The 21217-nt window shown below is 41.0% G+C and overlaps 1 protein-coding gene across 1 annotated transcript in view; it reads right to left on the bottom strand.

Moving 5' to 3' along the window:
• Positions 1-16614, bottom strand: part of ano2 (anoctamin 2) — a 173374-nt gene extending 156760 nt beyond the window's left edge. Inside the window, exons 1-3 of the mRNA XM_062981994.1 lie at positions 15216-16614; positions 11121-11498; positions 8070-8168 (exon numbers count right to left, since the gene is read on the bottom strand). Coding sequence (XP_062838064.1) covers positions 8070-8168; positions 11121-11498; positions 15216-15245 — 507 coding nt within the window. The 5' untranslated portion in view covers positions 15246-16614. The remainder of the gene's footprint in view (positions 1-8069; positions 8169-11120; positions 11499-15215) is intronic.
• Between the last annotated feature and the right edge of the window lie 4603 nt (positions 16615-21217).

The raw sequence follows: 21217 nt of genomic DNA, 5'->3' as shown, positions 1-21217 counted from the left end.
AAGGGCGAACACTTTCCTGTATTTTGGGATGATTACATTACTTAGGGACTCTGCAGGAAGAAGAACCCACCTGCTAATCAAACAAAACTTCCCAGAAGACATCACAGCCCTGTTTCACCATTGCCTCACCACTAGCTACTTTCAGTGGGACAATGGATTCTATGAACAGAAAGATGGTGTGGCCATGGGGAGCCCTCTCAGCCCAGTAGTAGCAAATTTCTATATGGAACACTTTGAAAAACAAGCCCTAGAAACAGCACCAAAAAAGCCAACTGTTTGGTTCAGATACGTAGATGACACCTTCACAATTTGGAGCTATGGAGAGGAAGAACTCAGCAAGTTCCTGGGCCACCTTAACAGCATCCATCCAAACATCCGATTCACCATGGAAAAAGAAAAGGAAGGAAAACTGCCATTTCTAGATGTTCTGGTCATCTGCAAACCCAATCAACAATTGGGCCACACAGTTTACAGAAAACCTACACACACAGATAGATACCTTCATAAAAACTCCAACCATCACCCAAGTCAAAAAAGAAGCACAATCAAAGCCCTGACAGACGGTGCACAAAGAATCTGCGAACCTCACCTCCTCCAAGGTGAACTAAACCACCTAAACTGGGCTCTACAGGCCAATGGAGACTCCACCACAGACATCAGAAGAGCTGTGAGGCCAAGAACAAGCCATGAGAGTCAAGACAAAGATCCACCCAGAGGAAGGGTGTTCTTACCATACATCAAGGGAACCACTGACCGCATAGGTAAACTGATGAAGAAGTACAACCTACAAACTATCTACAGACCCACAAAGAAAATCCAACAAATGCTACGGTCAGCGAAGGACAAGAGGGATCCTCTCTCCTCTGCAGGAGTCTACCGGATACCATGCAGCTGTGGACAAGTCTACATAGGGACCACCAAACGCAGCGCCCAAACATGAGTCAAAGAACATGAAAGGCACTGCAAACTAATTCAACCAGAGAAATCAGCCATAGCAGAGCACTTGATGAACCAACCTGGACACAGTATATTATTTGAGAACACAGAAATGCTGGACCACTCCAACAACTATCATGTCAGACTACACAGAGAAGCCATTGAAATCCACAAGCATGTGGACAACTTCAACAGAAAGGAGGAAACCATTAAAATGAACAAAATCTGGCTAGTAGTATTAAAAAAACTCTAAAATCAAAACAGTAGATGGGAAGCAACACTCTGAGGACAGAGGAGCCCCAAGGACGGCTAATGATTGAACAAAGGATGCCTTCCAGGCAAGAGACAAACCTTTCCAATGCTAATTAGGGTGATTAACTGAAACATTAATGCTAGCTTCCAACTGACAAAAGACTCTTGTCAGACCCTGGACTCTCCACAGATATATATTTTTTCCTTTCCATGCCTCACAACCTCAGAGGATGCCTGCCATAGATGTGGGTGAAACGTCAGGAGAGAATACTTCTGGAACATGGCCACACAGCCCGAAAGACATACAACAACCCCGTGATCCCGGCCATGAAAGCCTTTGACAACACAACCCACCTGCTGCTAAATGCACACACTTATGTGCCATATAACATTTGTGGAAAAATCTTAGCATTAAAAACTTTGGCTGCTGAGGATACATGCTGGCCTCCTTTACCATAAAAAATGAGATACGTGAATTGTAACTCTGCTGTGCATTTGCTTTGACATAAGACATTTGGGCTTTCCAGGAACCAGTGGACTGGAAAATAACACCTAAATATTTATAAAGTTTAATGTGTTCAGTTGGTATCCATTGATCTGCCTGTGATGTTTACATTACTTGTCATAATTAACTGCAAGCTGTTCAGTGTTACAATGACCATCCAGGGCTCTTAGAAACCATCTTAGAATTACACATGATAATGATACAGTAAATCAGATATTGTTCTCCCTGCCAATGAGAATTGCTTTCTGAAATTGACTTCACCATGTCGTACAGAATGGGGGCAAGAACACAACTTTATTTCACTTCCACATATGCAGATATTAATCTGGTCAAATGGTCTTCACAGTTACATCTCACTTGCAGTTATGTTTATTCATAAAGACTGTGAATGAGTGCTTGAAAATGTGACTCAAATAGCATGATGCTTTCCTGTATATGTAGAGGGACTATCAGATTAAGCCTGTGCCTTACAGGCTTGCTGATTGAAACATGTATAAAAGACAATTGAATAGAAATGGTTTTATTGCTATGTCAGCCAATAGTTCTGACAAAAGAAAAAAATTATCTGCACCTTTCTTTAAGGCAGAGTATGTGACTCAAGGCTGACAGAGTGTAACTTACTCAAAGCAACCATTTATTAATAACTATCTTTTATACACAACATTGTCCGGGTATGTATTTTCTAATGGTGATTATTAAAAATAGAAATTGATAGCATTATCAGCGATACAAGCTTAAATGTATTTTCAAGTTTTCTTACTGTTTTATGTAGTTAATTAGCAAAGTTTTAGTCTATACTAATGTGATTTCATAATAAATAAAAATTTTACATAATAAGTCTAATTAATTAATATTAATGAAATGTCCCCTTTTTATAATATGGTTTATTTGCACAATAGTTTATTCATTAATTATATCATTTTTTGGAAAATGAAGTGCAAAAAACCCATCTACGGCCTGAAGAAGTTTCGCCTATTTTAATTTTGAACCCTTATTGCTGCCAATAAGGGTGCAGGCCTTTTTTTAATAAATAAATAAATATGGAACTAAAGTGTATCACTTGGAATGTCAAAGGTCTCAATAGTCCACAAAAAGAAGACTCTTCTTCAACTTGAGTATAAAAGGTAAAGGTAAAGGTTTCCCCTGACGTTAAGTCCAGTCGTGACCGACTCCGGGGGTTGGTGCTCATCTTCATTTCTAAGCCGAAGAGCTGGCGTTGTCCGTAGACCCCCCAAGGTCATGACTGCATGAAGCGCTGTTACATTCCTGCTGGAGTGGTACCTATTGATCTACCCACATTTGCATGTTTTCGAACTGCTAGGTAGGCAGGAGCTGGGGCTAACAACGGGCGCTCATTCTGCTTCCAGGATTTGAACCTGGGACCTTTTGGTCCGCAAGTTCAGCAGCTCAGCGCTTTAACACACTCTGCCACCAGGGGCCCCCAACTTGAGTATAGACAAACAAATTGAAATTTGGTACAATTTTAATTGAAGGGTCTACTGTAGTCCAGTGAAGTGAGATTCATATCTTTCTGGGCTGACTTAAAACCCTCTCTGGGAGTCTTCACTAACTGGCTAAACATTAGCAGTAGAATCATAACAGGCTTGTTTCTCTGAAAACATTACATCTTTGTGTTTTGCTTCCAGAAAGGCTAACATTTACTTTGTTTCCCAATTAATGTTTCAGATCAAGGCCAGGTAGAATTTCTAGAATCTGGGTAAAAAGAAGCAAACTAGTAATATGATCACACTACATAGACTCCATCCTCAGATCAAAGCAAGAGCAAATTATTATCCAACTTTCCGACGTGCATATGCATCACAAAATGCAACCAAAGGCAACAAAAGGCACTATACCCTCCAAGTGGGTGAGCATCAGCTTTGTGAGATTTATATGATGTAAGGGCCATCTCACCATCAACGTGAGGCATTGGCACTTAACATGGTTGTGCCCCAAATCTCCAGAATAGTGTGAACAGTGTGGGGAGGCTATGATTTGAGGCTGGTCCCTATGTTCACATGGGCCAGTGCCATCACCCCACTTTCCCCATGCTTTGTGGCACAGAGAAAACACAGTGGCACTTATCTGTATAATGTCATCATTGCTATAGCAAAGGCACCAACACAACTTGGAGGGAATGTGCCTTTTCCAAGTTGTGTGGGCACAGTTGCTTACATCAGTAACAGCACCCAGGAATGGCAAGAGGCTGTTGGAGCCTTGTGGCCTCAGTTCTGGCCCGGTTCTTTATAGAGGCCCATGAAACCACCGCTTCGGGCGCAGCCCTTGCTGGGTGCACTCGAAGTGGAGGCGGCAGCAGCAGTGGCAGCGGCGGCGGCAACCATTGGGTCGCTCGCCACGTAACAAGGAAGTACTTGGTATTCTCGCAAGATTTTGCAAGATCTCACGAAATATCACGAGAATACCAAGTACTTCCTTGTTCCGCGGCGAGCGACCCAATGGTCACCGCCGCCGCCGGTAAGTTGGGGGGGGGGCACGGCCCTTGGTTTGCTTACATACTAAAAAAAACCTAGGGCCGCTCCTGCCTCAGCTACAATGATGACAACATCATACTGGTAAAGGTGGCCATCCAGCAGAGCTGAACCCACTACAGTTGGATAGAGGTGGGCAGTGTAGCCACTAGGCTTGATCGATCCACGAAAAATTTGATTCTAAACTCGTTTCAAAACTAGAGGGGGGCAGCTTTTCGTTTCTGATGGTATTTCCGAATTTGGCCCCCCAAAAAATTCAAAATTAACGAAAATTCATTATTTTCTAAATTAATTCGTTAATGGCGGACGCGCATGCGCAATTCCCAAAAACAGCACAGAGGGAGAGGACTTTACAGGACTCTCCCACCCTCATTTTTTGAGTGATCTTCTTCCAACTTGGTACAGTGGTAGAACACATTTAACACTGATAGCTCACCAAAATTTGGAACGTTTCCCTTATCCTCTGATTTTTGGCGAATTTTCATAGCTTTTAAAATAAACCATTTTTTAATAATTGCAGAAATCTGTTCCTGGTTTGAAAGTCTTATTTCCTGTTAAATTGGGTTGTCTTTACTGTGAAAGTCATTGTTCTACTTCAGAAACTTTGTTTTTGTGGCTGAAACTTTGTTAAATTGGTGTGTGTGTGATATATACTGTGTATATAGTCCCTGCATAATGTGTGTGTGTGTGTGTGTGTGTGTGTATATATAGGTAAAGGTAAAGGTATCCCTTGACGTTAAGTTCAGTCATGTCTGACTCTGGGGGTTGGTGCTCATCTCCATTTCTAAGCCCAAGAGCCAGTGTTGTCCATAGACACCTCCAAGGTCATGTGGCCGGCATGACTACATGGAGTGCCATTACCTTCCCGCCAGAGCGGTACCTATTGGTCTACTCACATTGGCATGTTTTCAAGCTGCTAGGTTGGCAGAAGCTGGAGCTAACAGCGGGCACTCACTCTGCTCCCGGGATTTGAACCTGGGACCTTTCGGTCTGCAAGTTCAGCAGCTCAGTGCTTTAACACACTTCGCCATCGGGGCTCATGTATATATAATATACATACACATACACACAATGTGGAGAATATGTGGAAAGGTAGATAGATAGATAAGTTGGGAGCCACAGCGAAGGCACCTTCCTGGGAGCAAGGTCTAATAATAATAATAATAATAATAATAATCATAATCATAATAATAAATCCCTTACAATATCCAAGATGGCTCACTGCTACAGAATCTTGGGAGGTTTAGTTTGATATGGTACCATTATTGGCAGAGAAAGCTAAGCTGTAGGAGTTGAAATCCAATCATTTATCCTCCCTATAGAATCAATTTTATATGCATTTTTAGCTACAGAAAAGCTAAAATCAGGACAGTAAAAGAACAACACCCAGAAAATGGGAATTCCAGACAGGAAACAATCAGGGCCAGCTAATACCTCCCAACAAAGGATTCCCCCAGGTAGGAAGCAGCCAGGCTTTGAAGCTGCAAGGCTATTCAATGCTAATCAAGGTGACCAATTGCAACATTCACACTTGCCTCCCACAGACAAGAGTTCTTTCTCCCACCCTGGACCTTCCACAGATATATAAACCCCACTTGCCTAGCTTCACACAGACGTCAAAACCTCACCGCCGGGCCCCTCTCTGTCTCTCTCGGTCTCTCCATTCCCGGCTCCATCCGCCGCCTTCCCGCCTCACAGAGAGACACCAGGCCTGAGCTGAGGCGAGGCGGCGGCGGCGGCCATTTCCCCCCTCTGTCTTCCTCCTCCTCCTCGGCCTCCTTCCCCCTCGCCCCCTCCCATTGGCTGAGCCCGTGATGCCCCTTTTGCTGAGGGGCAAAAGGAAAGGGCCTGAATGGTGGGAGTTTGGGTGATTTGCAAAAGCTTTTTTTTCCTAACGAAAAAAACGACGACATAACGAAAAACGGCCTCTCGCGATTCGAAATCGCGATATCCAGACGTGTGGACAACCAATGCTTCAAAATTGCTTCAAAACAAACGAAAATAACGAATTAATAACGGTTAACGGGGAAAACGAATTATTTGAGCAAGCCTAGTAGCCACCCTTGGGACCAATTCAGCATGCCACCACTCGAGCCCAGCTCCATGGTAAATGCCCTGTATAGATGCACTCCCAGACTCTACCAGCATTCGCCCTTTATGCATTTGCGTTTCCAATTCTGTTTCCTAAGTTCTAGCATAAATTGGATGAAATGGGAAGAGTGTCAAGATGAGCTAGGGGTCAGGGTGCGTGATGGGTGGGTTTCTTCAAACACCATCGATCAATCATGCTCCGGACCAGCACCCTGATGAATTGGTGAACTTCTGCCCTTCACCAATTCCTCTTCAATGTCAGACTGCTGCTCTCGTTCTGAGTAGCAGTACAGACTCACAGACATCTGCAGTCTGAAGTTCAAATACTTATTTAATATTTACAAAGATATATTTACATAATAGCAAAGTCCATTGCTAGAAGCTGGCATTTTCCCTTTGCCTCTTGGCTCTGCACACACAGCTCAACAGAGATAAGAAAACACATTCCTTAGTCCGAAGGAAGTCTGATACAGAGATCAGACTTCCAAGGCCGGAAATCATGTCTCATAGGTCACAGCAGGCTGTCAGTCAAACTGGCCTGCTGTTAACTGTTTCATTGCTGAAACACACACTTGCAAAACAGCAGAAACACTTGATTTACATTTCATATACATACAACCAAAAATCCAATAAAGAGTTCATACGCTGAATTTTACTTATTTTCATATTTTCAGCCCCAGGTCTCCAAACCTAGGATAAAATTCTAATTCCAAATACAGTTGGACTTCCATATCCACAACTATATATAGTGGAATTTGATCATTTAGGTCTCCACAGGGAAGGAGGTGTTTCCTGGAATGAAATACCAGTGGATACCAGGGGCCCATTGTCATTTATTTCTACTAGGTTTACAGCTCTGAGTGGCCCAACATTGCTTGAAACCAAACCACAAAGAACATTGATTACACTATGTAACACGATTTTTTGTTCCTGGGTTATACATGTCATTTCCTAATTGGTTCTACTATAAAAACATGGAAAAGATTAATTAAACTGCAAAACCTTTGTTTTTGCGGGACATCCTACAGCACATTGTGCTGTAGTTTTTCAATGAATATCTCACAGAGTCTCAACCAATTCAACATAGTTTGCGGCAGCCACAAAAATGAAGTTTAACAATTAATTTCAAAGTAAGTACAGTAGAGTCTCACTTATCCAACATAAACGGGCCGGCAGAACGTTGGATAAGTGAATATGTTGGATAATAAGGAGGGATTAAGGAAAAGCCTATTAAACATCAAATTAGGTTATGATTTTACAAATTAAGCACCAAAACATCATGTTCAACAACAAATTTGACAGAAAAAGTAGTTCAGTACGCAGTAATACTATGTAGTAATTACTGTATTTACGAATTTAGCACCAAAATATCACAATGTATTGAAAACATTGACTACAAAAATGCGTTGGATAATCCAGAATGTTGGATAAGTGAGACTCTACCGTACCGCACAATTAAACAGGAAATAACACTTTCAATTTTTCAAATTCCTGATAAGGACACATTAATTGAAATGAGAATCACAAGAAAGGAGAATGGTCAAATCAGCATAATAGTAACCTGTTCTGTGAAAACATTGGTTTTGCCAACTCCCAAATAAAAAAGAATATATCTAAAGCACAGAGAAGGGGTATGGGAACCTTTCTCAATCTATCTCTCTGGCTCCCAAGCTGCTTCTTTCCAATTACAGTTCTCCCAGATAGATACAGAGATCAGAAACAATCACCTTCCAAATCAAAAAATTTAACAAGTTTTTTGGGGGTGGGGGGTGGGGGTGGATTTTAGTCTTTCTTACCTTTTTAGTGGGCATTTTTATTTTAAGAAACTCTGCTTCCCGGCTAAGTACATTCCATGGTGCATGTATCCGGACAAAACTCAGTCCTTGGCTTTTTTTCTGAAAAATGTAAGGTAGCAATATTCAGTTGAAAGGGGGTTAAAGTCCTATTTTTTTCTAATTATTATGAAACAAATCAGTGTCATGTAAGGAAGGTGTATAGTATTCATTTTCCTGCAGTTCATCTCTTCCACACATTTTAACATCTTCATAGGGTATGCTACTCAACCATCCCTATTCCATTTCATGAAATTGTAGAGGTGGAAGGGACCATAGGGACCATCAAGTCCACTCCAGGCCATGCAGAAATACACAAAGTCTCCATAAAATATGACCATGCAAACTATGTTTAAAGACTGTAAGGGTCCTTTGCTTCAGGTGTGTTGCTATGGATTTAGTCTTCTCTTGAAAGGATACATACAGGGCCTGAAGATGCAATACATCTTTATTGTCCAGAATACAGGAGACTCATAGTACAGTCCATATATATAGGGCTTTACCTACATGGTCATAAATCACTCAAAACCTCTGATACCAGAGTCCCCATTGCCACACATCAGCGCAATTGATCTTTATGGCCGGTTCATATGCCCTTCCAGCATCTTGTCCTCCCTTTTGGCCATGTGCTCTGTGTCAGTACCTGGGAGCTTATGGTGACAACGACTTCCAGAGATGGACAGCACCCTTGTCCCCACAGAGATGGACAGCACCATTGTCCCCACGTTTAAACACTTCTTACAGCAAAGACCTTTCCTATGTTTGAGTGAAATGTCTTTTTTTCTAATATTTTCTTCTAATATGGATACATTGGTTTGTCTTCTAGTCTCTGAGCAGCATAAATATGGGTTACATATATTTTCCAAGCTAAACTTACCCACCTGCCTAAGTCTCTTCATATTTAATTTCCAGATATTTTCTCATCTGGAATCAGAGTTGGAAGGGACCACAAGGGCTATTGGATTCAAACTTCTGGCATGCAAGTATCTAATCTATCTAAATCTAAATCTAAATCCATAATAAAAGTGAAAACCCATATGTGTGTATGTGGCACAGCTATCCGCTCACACAGACAGCCTCCGGCCTCCACAAACAGGCTACATTTCCCACTCGAGAGAAACCAGCAAGTCACTCCTTTGCACTGACATTGCGGTTACAGCGAGCACCATGAACATGTAGGCCAAACCCTGCCAATGTCCTTCCCAAGTACTATGGCCTACCACCCAAGGAATGCTTTCATTTGGGGACCATTTCATCCTAGATTTTGCTTTTTTTTCCACCACAGGCAGGCACCCCAGGGTTCTCCATTGCTGTGAAATTTGCATGACCCCGCCTACTGCCCTTCCTCACAGACAGGCATCCTAGGGTTCTCAATTTCTGTGGAGTTTGCATGACCCCGCCTACTGCCCTTTCCTTTCAAATCTCTCTGCATAACAAACAGAGCAACACTAAGCTCCAACTACATTTACTGGAGGAGTTTGGGGGATTGACGCCACATGGTGGAAGTTGTAGTTCACCCTGAACCAAGTCAGAGCACTGTGACTCCTATTGGGGAATTTAGAGGAGTTATAGTTCACCTACACCCAGAACACTATGAACCCAAACAATGATGGGTCTGGACTAAACTTGCCATGCATATCTGATATGCCCAATTTCAATACTGGGGGGTTTGGAGGACAATTACCCTGGACATTTGGAAGTCGTAACTACTGGGATTTATAGTTCACCTGCAATGAATGAGCATTCTGAACCCCACCGATGATATACCAGGAACAAACTTGGCACACAGAGCCCCCATAACCAATAGAACATATTGGACAAGTTTGGGGGAAAGGGAGTTATAGTTCACCTACATCCAGAGAAACAGTGAACCCCACCGACAATGGACCAGGACCACACTTCGCACAGAGAATCCTCATGACCAACTGAACATACTGCAGGTGTTTTTGGGAATGGGCCTTTATTTTGGGAGTTGAAGTTCACCTGCATCCAAAGACCACTGAACCCAGCCAATGACGGATCTGGACCAAACTTGGCACACAGATGGAACATTGCCTGCTGTGGATACTGACAGATGTTTTGGGGCAATTATCCCGGGACTCTGGGAGTTGTAGTCATTCACCCCCATCCAGAGAGTACTCCACCCAGGCGATGACCAGCCAATGACAGATCTGGACTACACTTGGTACACAGGCCTCAAAATTGCCAACTTTTCATACTGGGTTTGGGGAGGATTGACCCACAATTCTGGGAATTGTAGTTCACCCACTCCAAACAGAATACATAACATTGAAAGACAAATAATACCATTCTCAAATGACCTGGGCACTGACAGGTCTCCAAGCTAGTACATAATAAAAATAGCCCTGAAAGATGACCATCCAACATCTGTTTAAAGACCTCTAGTGAAGGACAGTACTCTTTGACTGCTCTTATGCTCTGGTACAGGCATGGAGAAACACTTTTGCCTTGGGGATGCATTGGGGGCCTGAACAAGAGGGTTGGGCTGGGAGGGAGGATGGCTGAACATGCACTGGGTGCAATGGGCCTGGAAGGGAGAGGGCCTGTGAGAGGGCAGGGCCAGGAGGGAGTGGGGCAGGGCCCGGGTCATCCTCAGGTTGTCCTCCTGGCATAAGGATGGGAGGAAAACAATATATGTAACCTCCCCGATCCTTCTCCCCCAATCTTCAGGCTGTCCTCTCTTGTTACTAAAACTGTACAGTTGAGATAACCCACACCTTGTTTCTCCCTACATTATTGTTATTGAGTGAGTGTACCTAACAGACGATGAGCATTGTGCTCTGTGTGAATGCCATATGGGACAAAAGGATACCAACACTTTTTTTTGGGGCGGGGGGTGATTTTGCATGGCTATGGAGTACTTAAGTAGTTACTTCAATGGTGGCACATCATGCAAGAATCTTTGAATGTATGCACTTTCCCTCATTATTAAATGAGATCATTGCTTATTAGACAGAACCCAACATGACCTATAGAGATGCCTTGATCTCTTACCTCCACATCTTTTTCTATCTCCAGTCCAGCTTCCACCAGGTTAGACTCAAACTGGTTCCTTTGTTCCCACTTTGTTTCCTCCAATACATCCAGTGGACCCAAATCAACAATTTCACTATCTGGACAGGGGACATTTGGGTTACGTTGCTGTTGTTGTTCAGGTTGTGTTTTGGCTGTTTCCCCATTAGAAATGATAGCCAAAGACGGAGGTCTGTGTAAGAGGCCTGGGGAACCATCCCCAACGTGTGAGATTCGTTTTCGGTAGTGGTAAGCTAAAACGTAATCCACTTTTCTTTTGCTGTCTCGGAAATGCATCATTCCTGGTACAGTTCTTTCAGTGGCTCCAACTTGCGCTCCATCCATATAATTGTTGATAACCTGGAAGAATGTTGGGAGATACATATTAGAAAAAATATCCTGAGACAAAGTGAACAGAAGGGCTCAGTAATTTCCTGTCCCCATAAGTCAAAGGAGAGAGATGGCATGTACAACGTATGCATGTTGTAAATGCCTGAATGTGGCAAATGAGGTTAAGATTAAGTAGTATTGTACAGGGCAATTCTATAAGCACAGAACAAGTGTAGTAATGAAAGCAACTTAGGCAAATATTCTAAGATGATACAGAATGAAGCCTTGTGCTGAAAAAGAAAGCAACTCCTACTGTCCCACATAAGAACTTTTACTAGATCAAGTCAATGTCTAGTCAATGCTATCAAATGTTTCCAAGCACTCACAAGCAGGCATTCAAGTCATTTCCACCCTTTTGCTTTTCCCATAAAGCCTTTGGGAAACAGTGGTATAAATAAGAATTTGAAATGGAAGATCATAATATACCCCTAACAGTTATACTCCAGGTTCTTAACAAAGCTATCAGACGTCTGAAATAATCAGATCTTTTGACAGTATGTATGGGCCACATTAAATTAGACCCAGACTTATGGGCCACTGACATTGAGTACCATGGAATGAAAGTGATATACTTTCATATTTTTTTACATTTATAAAAATAAAAGCTACAAGAATTTGTTGACAAGCTATAAGTCGTATACAGGGTAACACATTAAGACAGAGAAAGTAGACATTTTTGGTACAAGGCATAATTACAATAAACTTTAGAGGGATGTAGTTTTTAAGTGTAGTTTTGAATGTATTTTAATATTTAACTTCATTTTTTGGAAGTCAGCTCTCTTAAAGTCCAGAATGCGTGTTTGACTTGTCTTAGTTTCAGCCTTCCTTTGTATGACAAACTGCAGGAGCACATGGTGACTTGCCCCTAAGGATCTGACCACTTTGACTGCATTGATCAGGTCTTCCACATTTGTTAAAATGAGATCAAGAATAGCCTATCCCCTCGTTGCCTCTTCTACCTTCTGGATCATAAAATTGTCTGCAAGGCAAGTGAGGAATTTGTTGGACTTTGTACTCTTGGCTGAGTTGGTGTTCCACAGATATTGAAATAGTTGAAATCGCCCATGACTACTATATCTCTTCTTTGTGCCTCTTTGGTCAACTGTTAACAGAAGGCTTCATCAAGTCCTTCATCCTGGTTCTGAGGTCTGTAGTAGACATCCACAAGAAGATCTTTTTGAGTCCCAGTTCCCTTGATTCTTATCCAGATGTTTTCAAGCTGGTTTCCCGGATTGCAGTCTTGCATTTCTTCTGCTTTTGACATATAAAGCTACTCCCCCTCCTCTGCCCTTTGTTCTATTTCTGTGAAAGAGGTTATAGCCCTCAATGGCTACATTCCAGTGATAGGAGTCATCCCACCAGGTTTCAGTGATGCCTATGACATCATAAGTGTGATGTTGTGCTAAAAGTTGGAGTTCGTCTTACTTATTCTCCATGCTCTGTGCATTAGTGTAAAGACATGTAAGCCCCTGTGATCTTCCTCTGAGCTGTTTATTTGGGATTGTTGTCCTCTCAGTACCTGGTCCTTGCTGTGTTCGTGCAGCCCTCTGTTTAGCCTTTTGGTGGTTCCCTGTGGTCATGGGTAAAATACTGTTCGCAAGGCTGTTGTTCCCCTCCCCCAGTGGATCTAGTTTAAAGTGCGCCTGATGAGTTTGTGAGTCTGTGTGCAAAAAAGTGTTTTCCTACTTGTGTGAGATGTATCCCATCACTTGCCAGTATGTCATCCTTCTGGAAGAGTAGGCCATGGTTGAGGAAGCCAAAATGCTCCTCCTGACACCATTTTCTGAGCCAGTTATTGACCTGTACTATTTTTCTGGCCCTTGTAGAGCCGTGTCCTACAACAGGGAAAAGGGATGAAAAGATCGCCTGTACATTACACAGTTTTAGCTTTGATATTTTGGCTAAAATATTTCCAGGCCTTAATGTGTCACAATATAAACATATGTATGGTAAAACGATTCCTTCAAAGAACATGCAGGTGATACAGCTGTCTTTTGTCCACATTTACTCAAAATAATTCCTAATGTATTTAATATGGCTTTCTCTCAATTAAGTGTCAATAGGATTGCTATGTGTTTTTAAGATTCCTTTGTTGCAACCCATTGCAATTTTTTGGGGCAGGAATCAACAACAACAATTTTATTACGATCCATAGACCCAACAGGAGCAGGAATCTATCTCTATGTTTGAACAGCTATTATTATGCTAGATTATTAGCACTAAAATGAAACTTATTTAAATGTGCAACATCTATTGTAGTGATACGCAATGATGATTACATATCATTCACATCTTACTCTGCCTTGATGCATAATAGCCATTTGTTATAGAAAGCAAGAAATTTCCTCATGATAACCCTTATGGCTGCAAATTAAGGCTGGATATACGTTGCCCTATATTCCAGGATGTGATCCCAGATTATCTGCTTTGAACTGGATTATATGAGTCTACACTGCCAGATAATCTGGGATCACATCCTGGAATATAGGGCACTGTAGATCCAGTCTAAGGCCCCTTCTACACTGCCATATAAAATCCATATCTGCTTTGAACTGGATTATATGACAGTGCAGACTCATATAATCCAGTTCAAAGCAGAAAATGTGGATTATCCACTTTCATAATGTGGATTATATGGCAGTGTATAAGGGGCCATATAAAAGCAGATAATCACATTATCTGTTTTGAACATGATTATATGAGTCTACACCTGGGGTCCTTAAACTTTTGAAGCAGAGGGCCAGTCCACAATCCTTCAGACTGTTGAGGGGCCCAATTATCATTTGAAAAAAAAAATACAAATTCCTATGCATACTGCACATGTCTTATTTGTAGTGAAACAACAACAACGAAAGAACAATACAATATTTAAAAATGAAAACAATTTTAACCAACATAAACCTATCAGGATTTCAATGGAAAGTGTGGGCCTGCTACTGGCCAATGAAATAGTCAGGTTAATTAGGATTGTTGTTGTTGTTGTGTGACTTCAAGTCATTTCAGACTTTTGCCGAGCCTAAGTCTAAAATTAATTATTTATTTACTGCATTTATTTACTACATTTATATCCTACCCTTCTCACCCTGAAGGGGACTCAGAGCAGCTATATGTAAATACAATATATTATATTATTAGCATAGCACAATATTAGCATTATATAATTCTATATTGAACTATACCACTATACTATTATATGTTTTGTAATATATAACATATAATTAATATTATTATATGGTATTATTATTAGTATTATATTGTATAACATAATATTATCAATATTATATGTATATACAATACATTATTAAAACTAATACAAACATATTATATTATAAAACTGAGGGCGGGGGCCAGGTAAATGACCTTGGAGGGCCGCATCCAGCCCCTGGGCCTTAGTTTGGGGACCCCTGGTCTACACTGTCATATGATCAAGTTCAAAGCAGATAATCTGGATTTTATATGGTAGTGTAGACCATCAGGGCTCTATAATAATTACTATCCCTTACCATGACTAGGAATGCAAAATTATTTATATAAATCAAGGAAATTCATAAACATCTCCTTAAATGTTATTATATATCTGTCTATAGCAGAATTGTTATTCTATAAGTACAGAACTATACAATTTATCTATAAGTCTTGGATATACTGCAGCATGTCCTCATTTTATCATTTTCATGATATACTCACAGGCAGTCTATGCAAATTCTCTGCATCCATCTCTGACAATATAAAAATATTTAGGTTCGGGTTTCCAATCTGTCCTTGCAAAATAACAAATACGCAGTACACAGAGACCAATGTCGCCTAGTTTCTAGTTGCTGATCCAGCCAGGAATCCAGGAAAACCTATTAGCTATGAAAATCCTATAGAAGACTATTCCCAACTTTTAGGTGATCTTTTGTGTAAGTAAAAAGAAAAAAAGAGTCCACACACAATCTACAAGAAGCTGAGCAAAATGGGTCTGACAAGACGAGATGTTGAGGAAGATCGTATGCTCTTCATCATTTGGGATCTTGTCTCAAGAGCTTCCAGTGTGAAGTCACTATAGCAACTGGGGAGGGGAGAAGCAGGTGTAACTATAAAGAGACTTAGCAGCAGCTTACAATGATGGATGTGTTTGTTGCATGCAAAAGGTAACTAAACAACAGAATTCATTTGGGCCTGCATCATGGCAGATATAAGAGGACAAAGGAATTTCTCGTTATTCTTGCATTTATCCAATTAAATATTATATGATTTTTCTTGATCAATATTTGTAAGATCGGACTTCACTGTTGCAGTCCTATCAACTGACCCATCTATTCCAGCTGCCTTCCTCTCTCTCATATCATTTCCTCTTCCCTCCTGCTTCTTCCTACTTACAAGGTGAGCTGCTGAGATAGAGGGCCCTTCTACACTGACATATATCCCAGAATATCACGGGTGGACTGAATGTGGACTCAGATAACCCAGTTCAAAGCAGATATTGTGAGATTTTCTGCCTTGATATTCTGGGATATAGGGCTTTGTAGAAGAGCACTGAGTCATCACTGACATATATTCCAGTTCAAAGCAGTTAATGTGGGATTTTATTCAGCTGTGTGGAAGGGACTTCCCACACTCAACACTGCCTGATTTGCTCCAAACCTGTGCCAGAGTAATCCATTTCACAACAAAAGTTAATATTATGCAATGCCCTTGTAACTAAATCATGTGCCTCAAATCAGAGTTCCTACTAAATCCCACAAATTGACCATTGTCCGATGTATTACAAACACGTGCCAGAACTGTACAGCTATTTTGCAAAGTTATATCTCAGAAATACTGTATTTTGCAATGTCCAAAAATTGAGGTCCTTTCTACACTGCCATATAAAATTCCGATCAACTGCTTTGAACTGGATCATATGGTAGAGTAGACTCATCTAATACAATTCAAAGCAGATAATGTGGTTCCTTTCGTTAAGGAAAAAACAACATCTGTCCAGAACTGATGGAGTGTCTGTTAATGTGGGATTTGTGTATTGGTAGTGTTTAAATGGAATTTGTGTCTTGCATGTATTGCATACTGATTGCATCATCCAGAGTGTACTATAGTCTGGAAAGAGTTAATTGCTAAGAAGCTGTGATGACTTTGATGTGTGGCTGGAGCTGGGGAGTGTCCAGACACAAGTGTGTATGCATTACTGATTGCATCAGTTCTGTTCTGTTCTGCTGTCTGTTGAGAAGTCAAGTCCTGTGTCCATTGTCTTCAAGTCTGTTTGTCTTTATTACCGCTTTCAGTAAAACTTGTATATAGTTTTACCATTAATGCTGGCTCCCAGTGACAAAGAACTCTTGCCACACCTTGGACTATACACAGATATATATTCTTTGCTTTCCTTACTTAATTTATCCATACCTCACAACCTCTGAGGATGCCTGCCATAGATGTGGGTGAAACGTCAGGAGAGAATACTTCTGGAACATGGCCACACAGCCCGAAAGACATACAACAACTCAGTTTTACCATTGTCTCTGATGTCTCGTTGTTCTCCATTCCACTGACTCCATCCAACTACTGCTGCGCTGCGTAAATTACTCTGACAGTGTCAGTGTTGTAGTTGGACCAAAAGGCAGTTCGGTACTACTGCTAGTAGGAGGAAAAGGGGCAATAGGGAACAGGTGTCTGATGAGGAACAGCAGGTAAAACGGATTTGTGAAATACTTAAGGCTCCTTCTGAGGATGAAACGTTTGAGGGATTCTCTAGTGAGGAAGAGGAGATGCTAGAGGATGATGAGTTGACATAGAGTAGAGCAACTAAGAGGTCAACTCGGGAGCAAGAGTCTGATGAGGAGAGGGAAAGGAAGAAGATCCGGGAAATACTTACTGCTCCCATGGAAGATGAAACGTTTGAGGGTTTTTCCAGGGATGATGGATCTGGGAGTGGGATGGAAGATACTGCTGACTGGACTCAAGTAAATGTGTGTGCAGAACCAGGTTCTGAGGGTGCATCAAGACTGGCAAACTGCTGATATGCCAGGGACATGGGGAGATCTAAGTCTTGACCAAAGATGGAATAGTTGGGAGGGCTGATGGGCGAGGTACACATATGAGATTACGTTCAGCTGTAATTAATGATGACAGGGTGGAGACCTCATCATCATCAGGCTCCGAGGAGTAAGTTAAAAGTGGAATTGGAAATGGAGGCTCCTTGCAGAAGGCAAGGTGTCTTTTGGGACATTGTTTTGTCGCTGTCTGTCTCCTTGGGTCCTGGCTGTACAGCTTCGTGTGTTCCTGAATCCGGATTACTTCCTGCTTTGGCGTTCCTGCTTGACGACTGCTTTGGCATCCCTGCTCTGGCTCCTTGACTCCGGTCCATTTCCCGATGACAACATTGTTTGCTCCTGCTTCAGCGTTTCCAGCTTTGGCGTCCTTGCTTTGGTATTCCTGCTTTGGCGTTTCTGGCTCCTGACTTCGGTTTGCTTTCTGACAACGGCTCTGTTTATCCCCACTTTGGCGTTTCTGGCTTGGCGTTTCTGGCTTCCACTGGCTCCTGAATTCGACAGCGTTTGCCCCTTTGAATTGGCGTTTTTTGGCTTCCTTTGTGCCTTTTGGAACTAGGCTTGACTTCTGGCTTTGTTTTGAGAGCGTTTAGCTCTTTCCTGACTCTCTGTGCCACAGCATAGCGTGGCGGCTGCTTTTTGGAAACCGGATTATCAGGCTAGATAATCCGGAGTATCTCTCTGCTCCTGTTTGAGTGCCTTATTTGTTGCAGAAATGTTTTCCTTTTGTTTATAATACTGAAGTTAATTGTTTTTGAGTTCAATACTTCAATTAATAAACATTTGTTAATACAGTAGAGTCTCACTTATCATAACATCATGTTATGCAACAAATTTGACAGAAAAAGCAGTTCAATAAGCAGTAATGCTACGTAGTAATTACTGTATTTACGAATTTAGCACCGAAATATCACGATTAATTGAAAACATTGACTACAAAAATGCGTTAGATAATCCAGAACGTTGGATAAGCGAGTGTTGGATAAGTGAGACTCTACTGTACTACTTGTGCGTGTGGCACTTTAAGAGGAGTCTGTGTCCTGACAGTCAGCACGTCTTAGCTGAAAAACAAGTTGGTAAACCATCAAGAGAACAGCAGCAGCAAAAAAGCTACAGAAGTTTTCCTCTTGGAAAAGTGTGGCAGTTCCCAATGCCTCTTTCCAAGATGGTCTAAATGAAGAAGGTGGTGAGTATGGATGAAAGAATGTATGTGGAGTGAACGCTGAGTAAATGTTTCCCTTTGTTTAATCAATATACCTATTATAAAACCAGTACTGAGGGCCCTTCCACACAGCCAAATAACCCAGAATATCAAGGCAGAAATTCCCACAAGCTTTGAACTGGGTTATCTGAGTCCACACTTCCATACATTCCAGTTCAATGCAGAAAATGTGAGATTTTATTCAGCTGTGTGGAAGGGGTCTTAGGGCCTTTCCACACAGCCATATAACCCAGAATATCAAGGCAGAATAACCCACAATATCTGCTTTGAAGAGGAATATCTGAGTCCACATTGCCATACATTCCAGTTCAAAGCAGATAATGAGGGATTTTATTCAGCTGTGTGAAAGGGGCCTTAGCTTGTACATCTACTTCTTTTGAAAGTGCCTGATATTTGTCATCTGTCCCACTGAAAACTGAGTAATTAACTTTTTTAATATTCAAAAGTATTTGTGACATACAGAGATCAATTGTTGAAATACAGTAAAGAGGTCATTTATTATAGGATAAAGATCAATTAAATTAAATGGGGGAAATTAGGAGGGCATACTGAGGTGATGAATTAAATATGAATGGACAAGAATTTGAAGCTTAGTTAAAATTGATAAACGGCTGTTATGGATGTTACTTGTGATTACAGTAGAGTCTCACTTATCCAAGCTAAATGGGCCGGCAGAAGCTTGGATAAGTGAATATGTTGGATAATAAGGAGGCATTACGGAAAAGACTATTAAACATCAAATTAGGTTATGATTTTACAAATTAAGCACCAAAACATCATGTTATACAACAAATTTAACAGAAAAAGTAGTTCAATACGCAGTAATGCTATGTAGTAATTACTGTATTTACGAATTTAGCACCAAAATATCACGATATATTGAAAACATTGATTACAAAAATGGCTTGGATAATCCAGAGGCTTGGATAAGCGAGGCTTGGATAAGTGAGACTGTACTGTACTATTAATTTTGAATATGTTGGTTTAAAATTAGCAGAAGCTGAAATGCAGTTAAGTACACCAAGAATTATATGCAATAGTTTGGTTATTCCTTTTGCTTAAGAAGGAATGAGTCAGTTGTATCTTTATTTTTTTTAAATTTCCATTTTGTATTTTAGTTAATTTTCAAAGTGTGGATAGAGTTTAGTTGTCAATTTGCTTTATATTTAGCAGAAGCTGAAATGCAATTAATTAGAACAAGAAGTATATGTAATGGTGTGATAGCTGCCTTTGCTTTAGGAGTGGAACAGTCAGTTGTGTTTTGTTTCTATTTTGTAGTTTATTAGTTCCCAGGAATGTGAGATAAAGGCATGGAAATATTGTGGGGCTGTTTTTGTATTGGATGATTTTATGTTTCTTATTTTAGTGTCTGTTGTTTTTATTTTTAATTTGTTGCAAAAATGTAATCAAACTTAAAGAAGGAAAATATGGAGTGTTTGTTGCAAAATGTTGCAAAAAAATTGTAAAATGTTGGCACAAGTTTGGAGCAAATTGGATAATGTTGGATTTGGGGATTTCTTATGAACCCTTGATTGAGCCCATTACTACATTTTGGAGGCACTTTGAAAAATGTGAGGTTTGAGTTACATAGAATCAGTTTGCAGAGACCACATCCTGGAATACACAGCTAAAGCACTCCTTAAACATCCTGCCTGTTTAGACCCCCAAAGACAGGAAATAAATTCCACACTCAAACAGCTCTTACAACTAAAACTGCCTTCTTATTTAAAGGCAGATATGTTAACTGTCTTCTCCAAGCTAAATATACAGTCATTTTTTTCATAAGGCTTGGTTTTCAAACTTTTGATAATCTTTGTTGCCCTTGTTTGTGATGCCCAGAAATAGATGCAATATTCCAGGCAAAGTCTGAGCAAAGCAGAATAGAGTAGAACTACTCTTTCCCTTGATCAATGCAGCCTAGAATTTCATTATCACCAGGAACATTGCCTCCACTGTGGTCCCTACCAACTCGTTGATTCTGTGCAACACACACACACACACACAAACTTTTTGTAGTGTCCTCAAAATACAGCAATGGCTGCTGCATCACATGTACATTTATGCAGCTGGGAGGCATGTGTCCATACTTTTCACCAGAGGAATAAGAGCAACGGGAGAGTAATGGACTGTGTTTGTATTGTGGCACTGCTGGCTACTTTGCACAGAACTGTCCTGACATAAGACAAGGACTGCTCTTTTGGGAAATTGGCTTCCCCAGGCTGGAAGGAACTTGCAAAGCCTGGATGGAAGAGTCAAGCTTTGGTTCTCCAGGTGTTTTGAACTTCAGCTCCCACAATTCCTAACAGTAAGCTGGCTGGGATTTCTGGGAGTTGATGTTCAAAATATCTGGATGGGCAAAGGTTGAGAACCACTGGTCTAGAATATTCTTGATCCTCTTGTAAACCAGACTAGATCCGCTGCTTGTGACAGGCACAGTAGAAAAC

The sequence above is a fragment of the Anolis carolinensis genome, chromosome 5, assembly GCF_035594765.1.
Source record: "Anolis carolinensis isolate JA03-04 chromosome 5, rAnoCar3.1.pri, whole genome shotgun sequence".
Classification (NCBI taxonomy): domain Eukaryota; kingdom Metazoa; phylum Chordata; class Lepidosauria; order Squamata; family Dactyloidae; genus Anolis; species Anolis carolinensis.
This window is presented reverse-complemented; position numbering and strand designations above follow the sequence as displayed.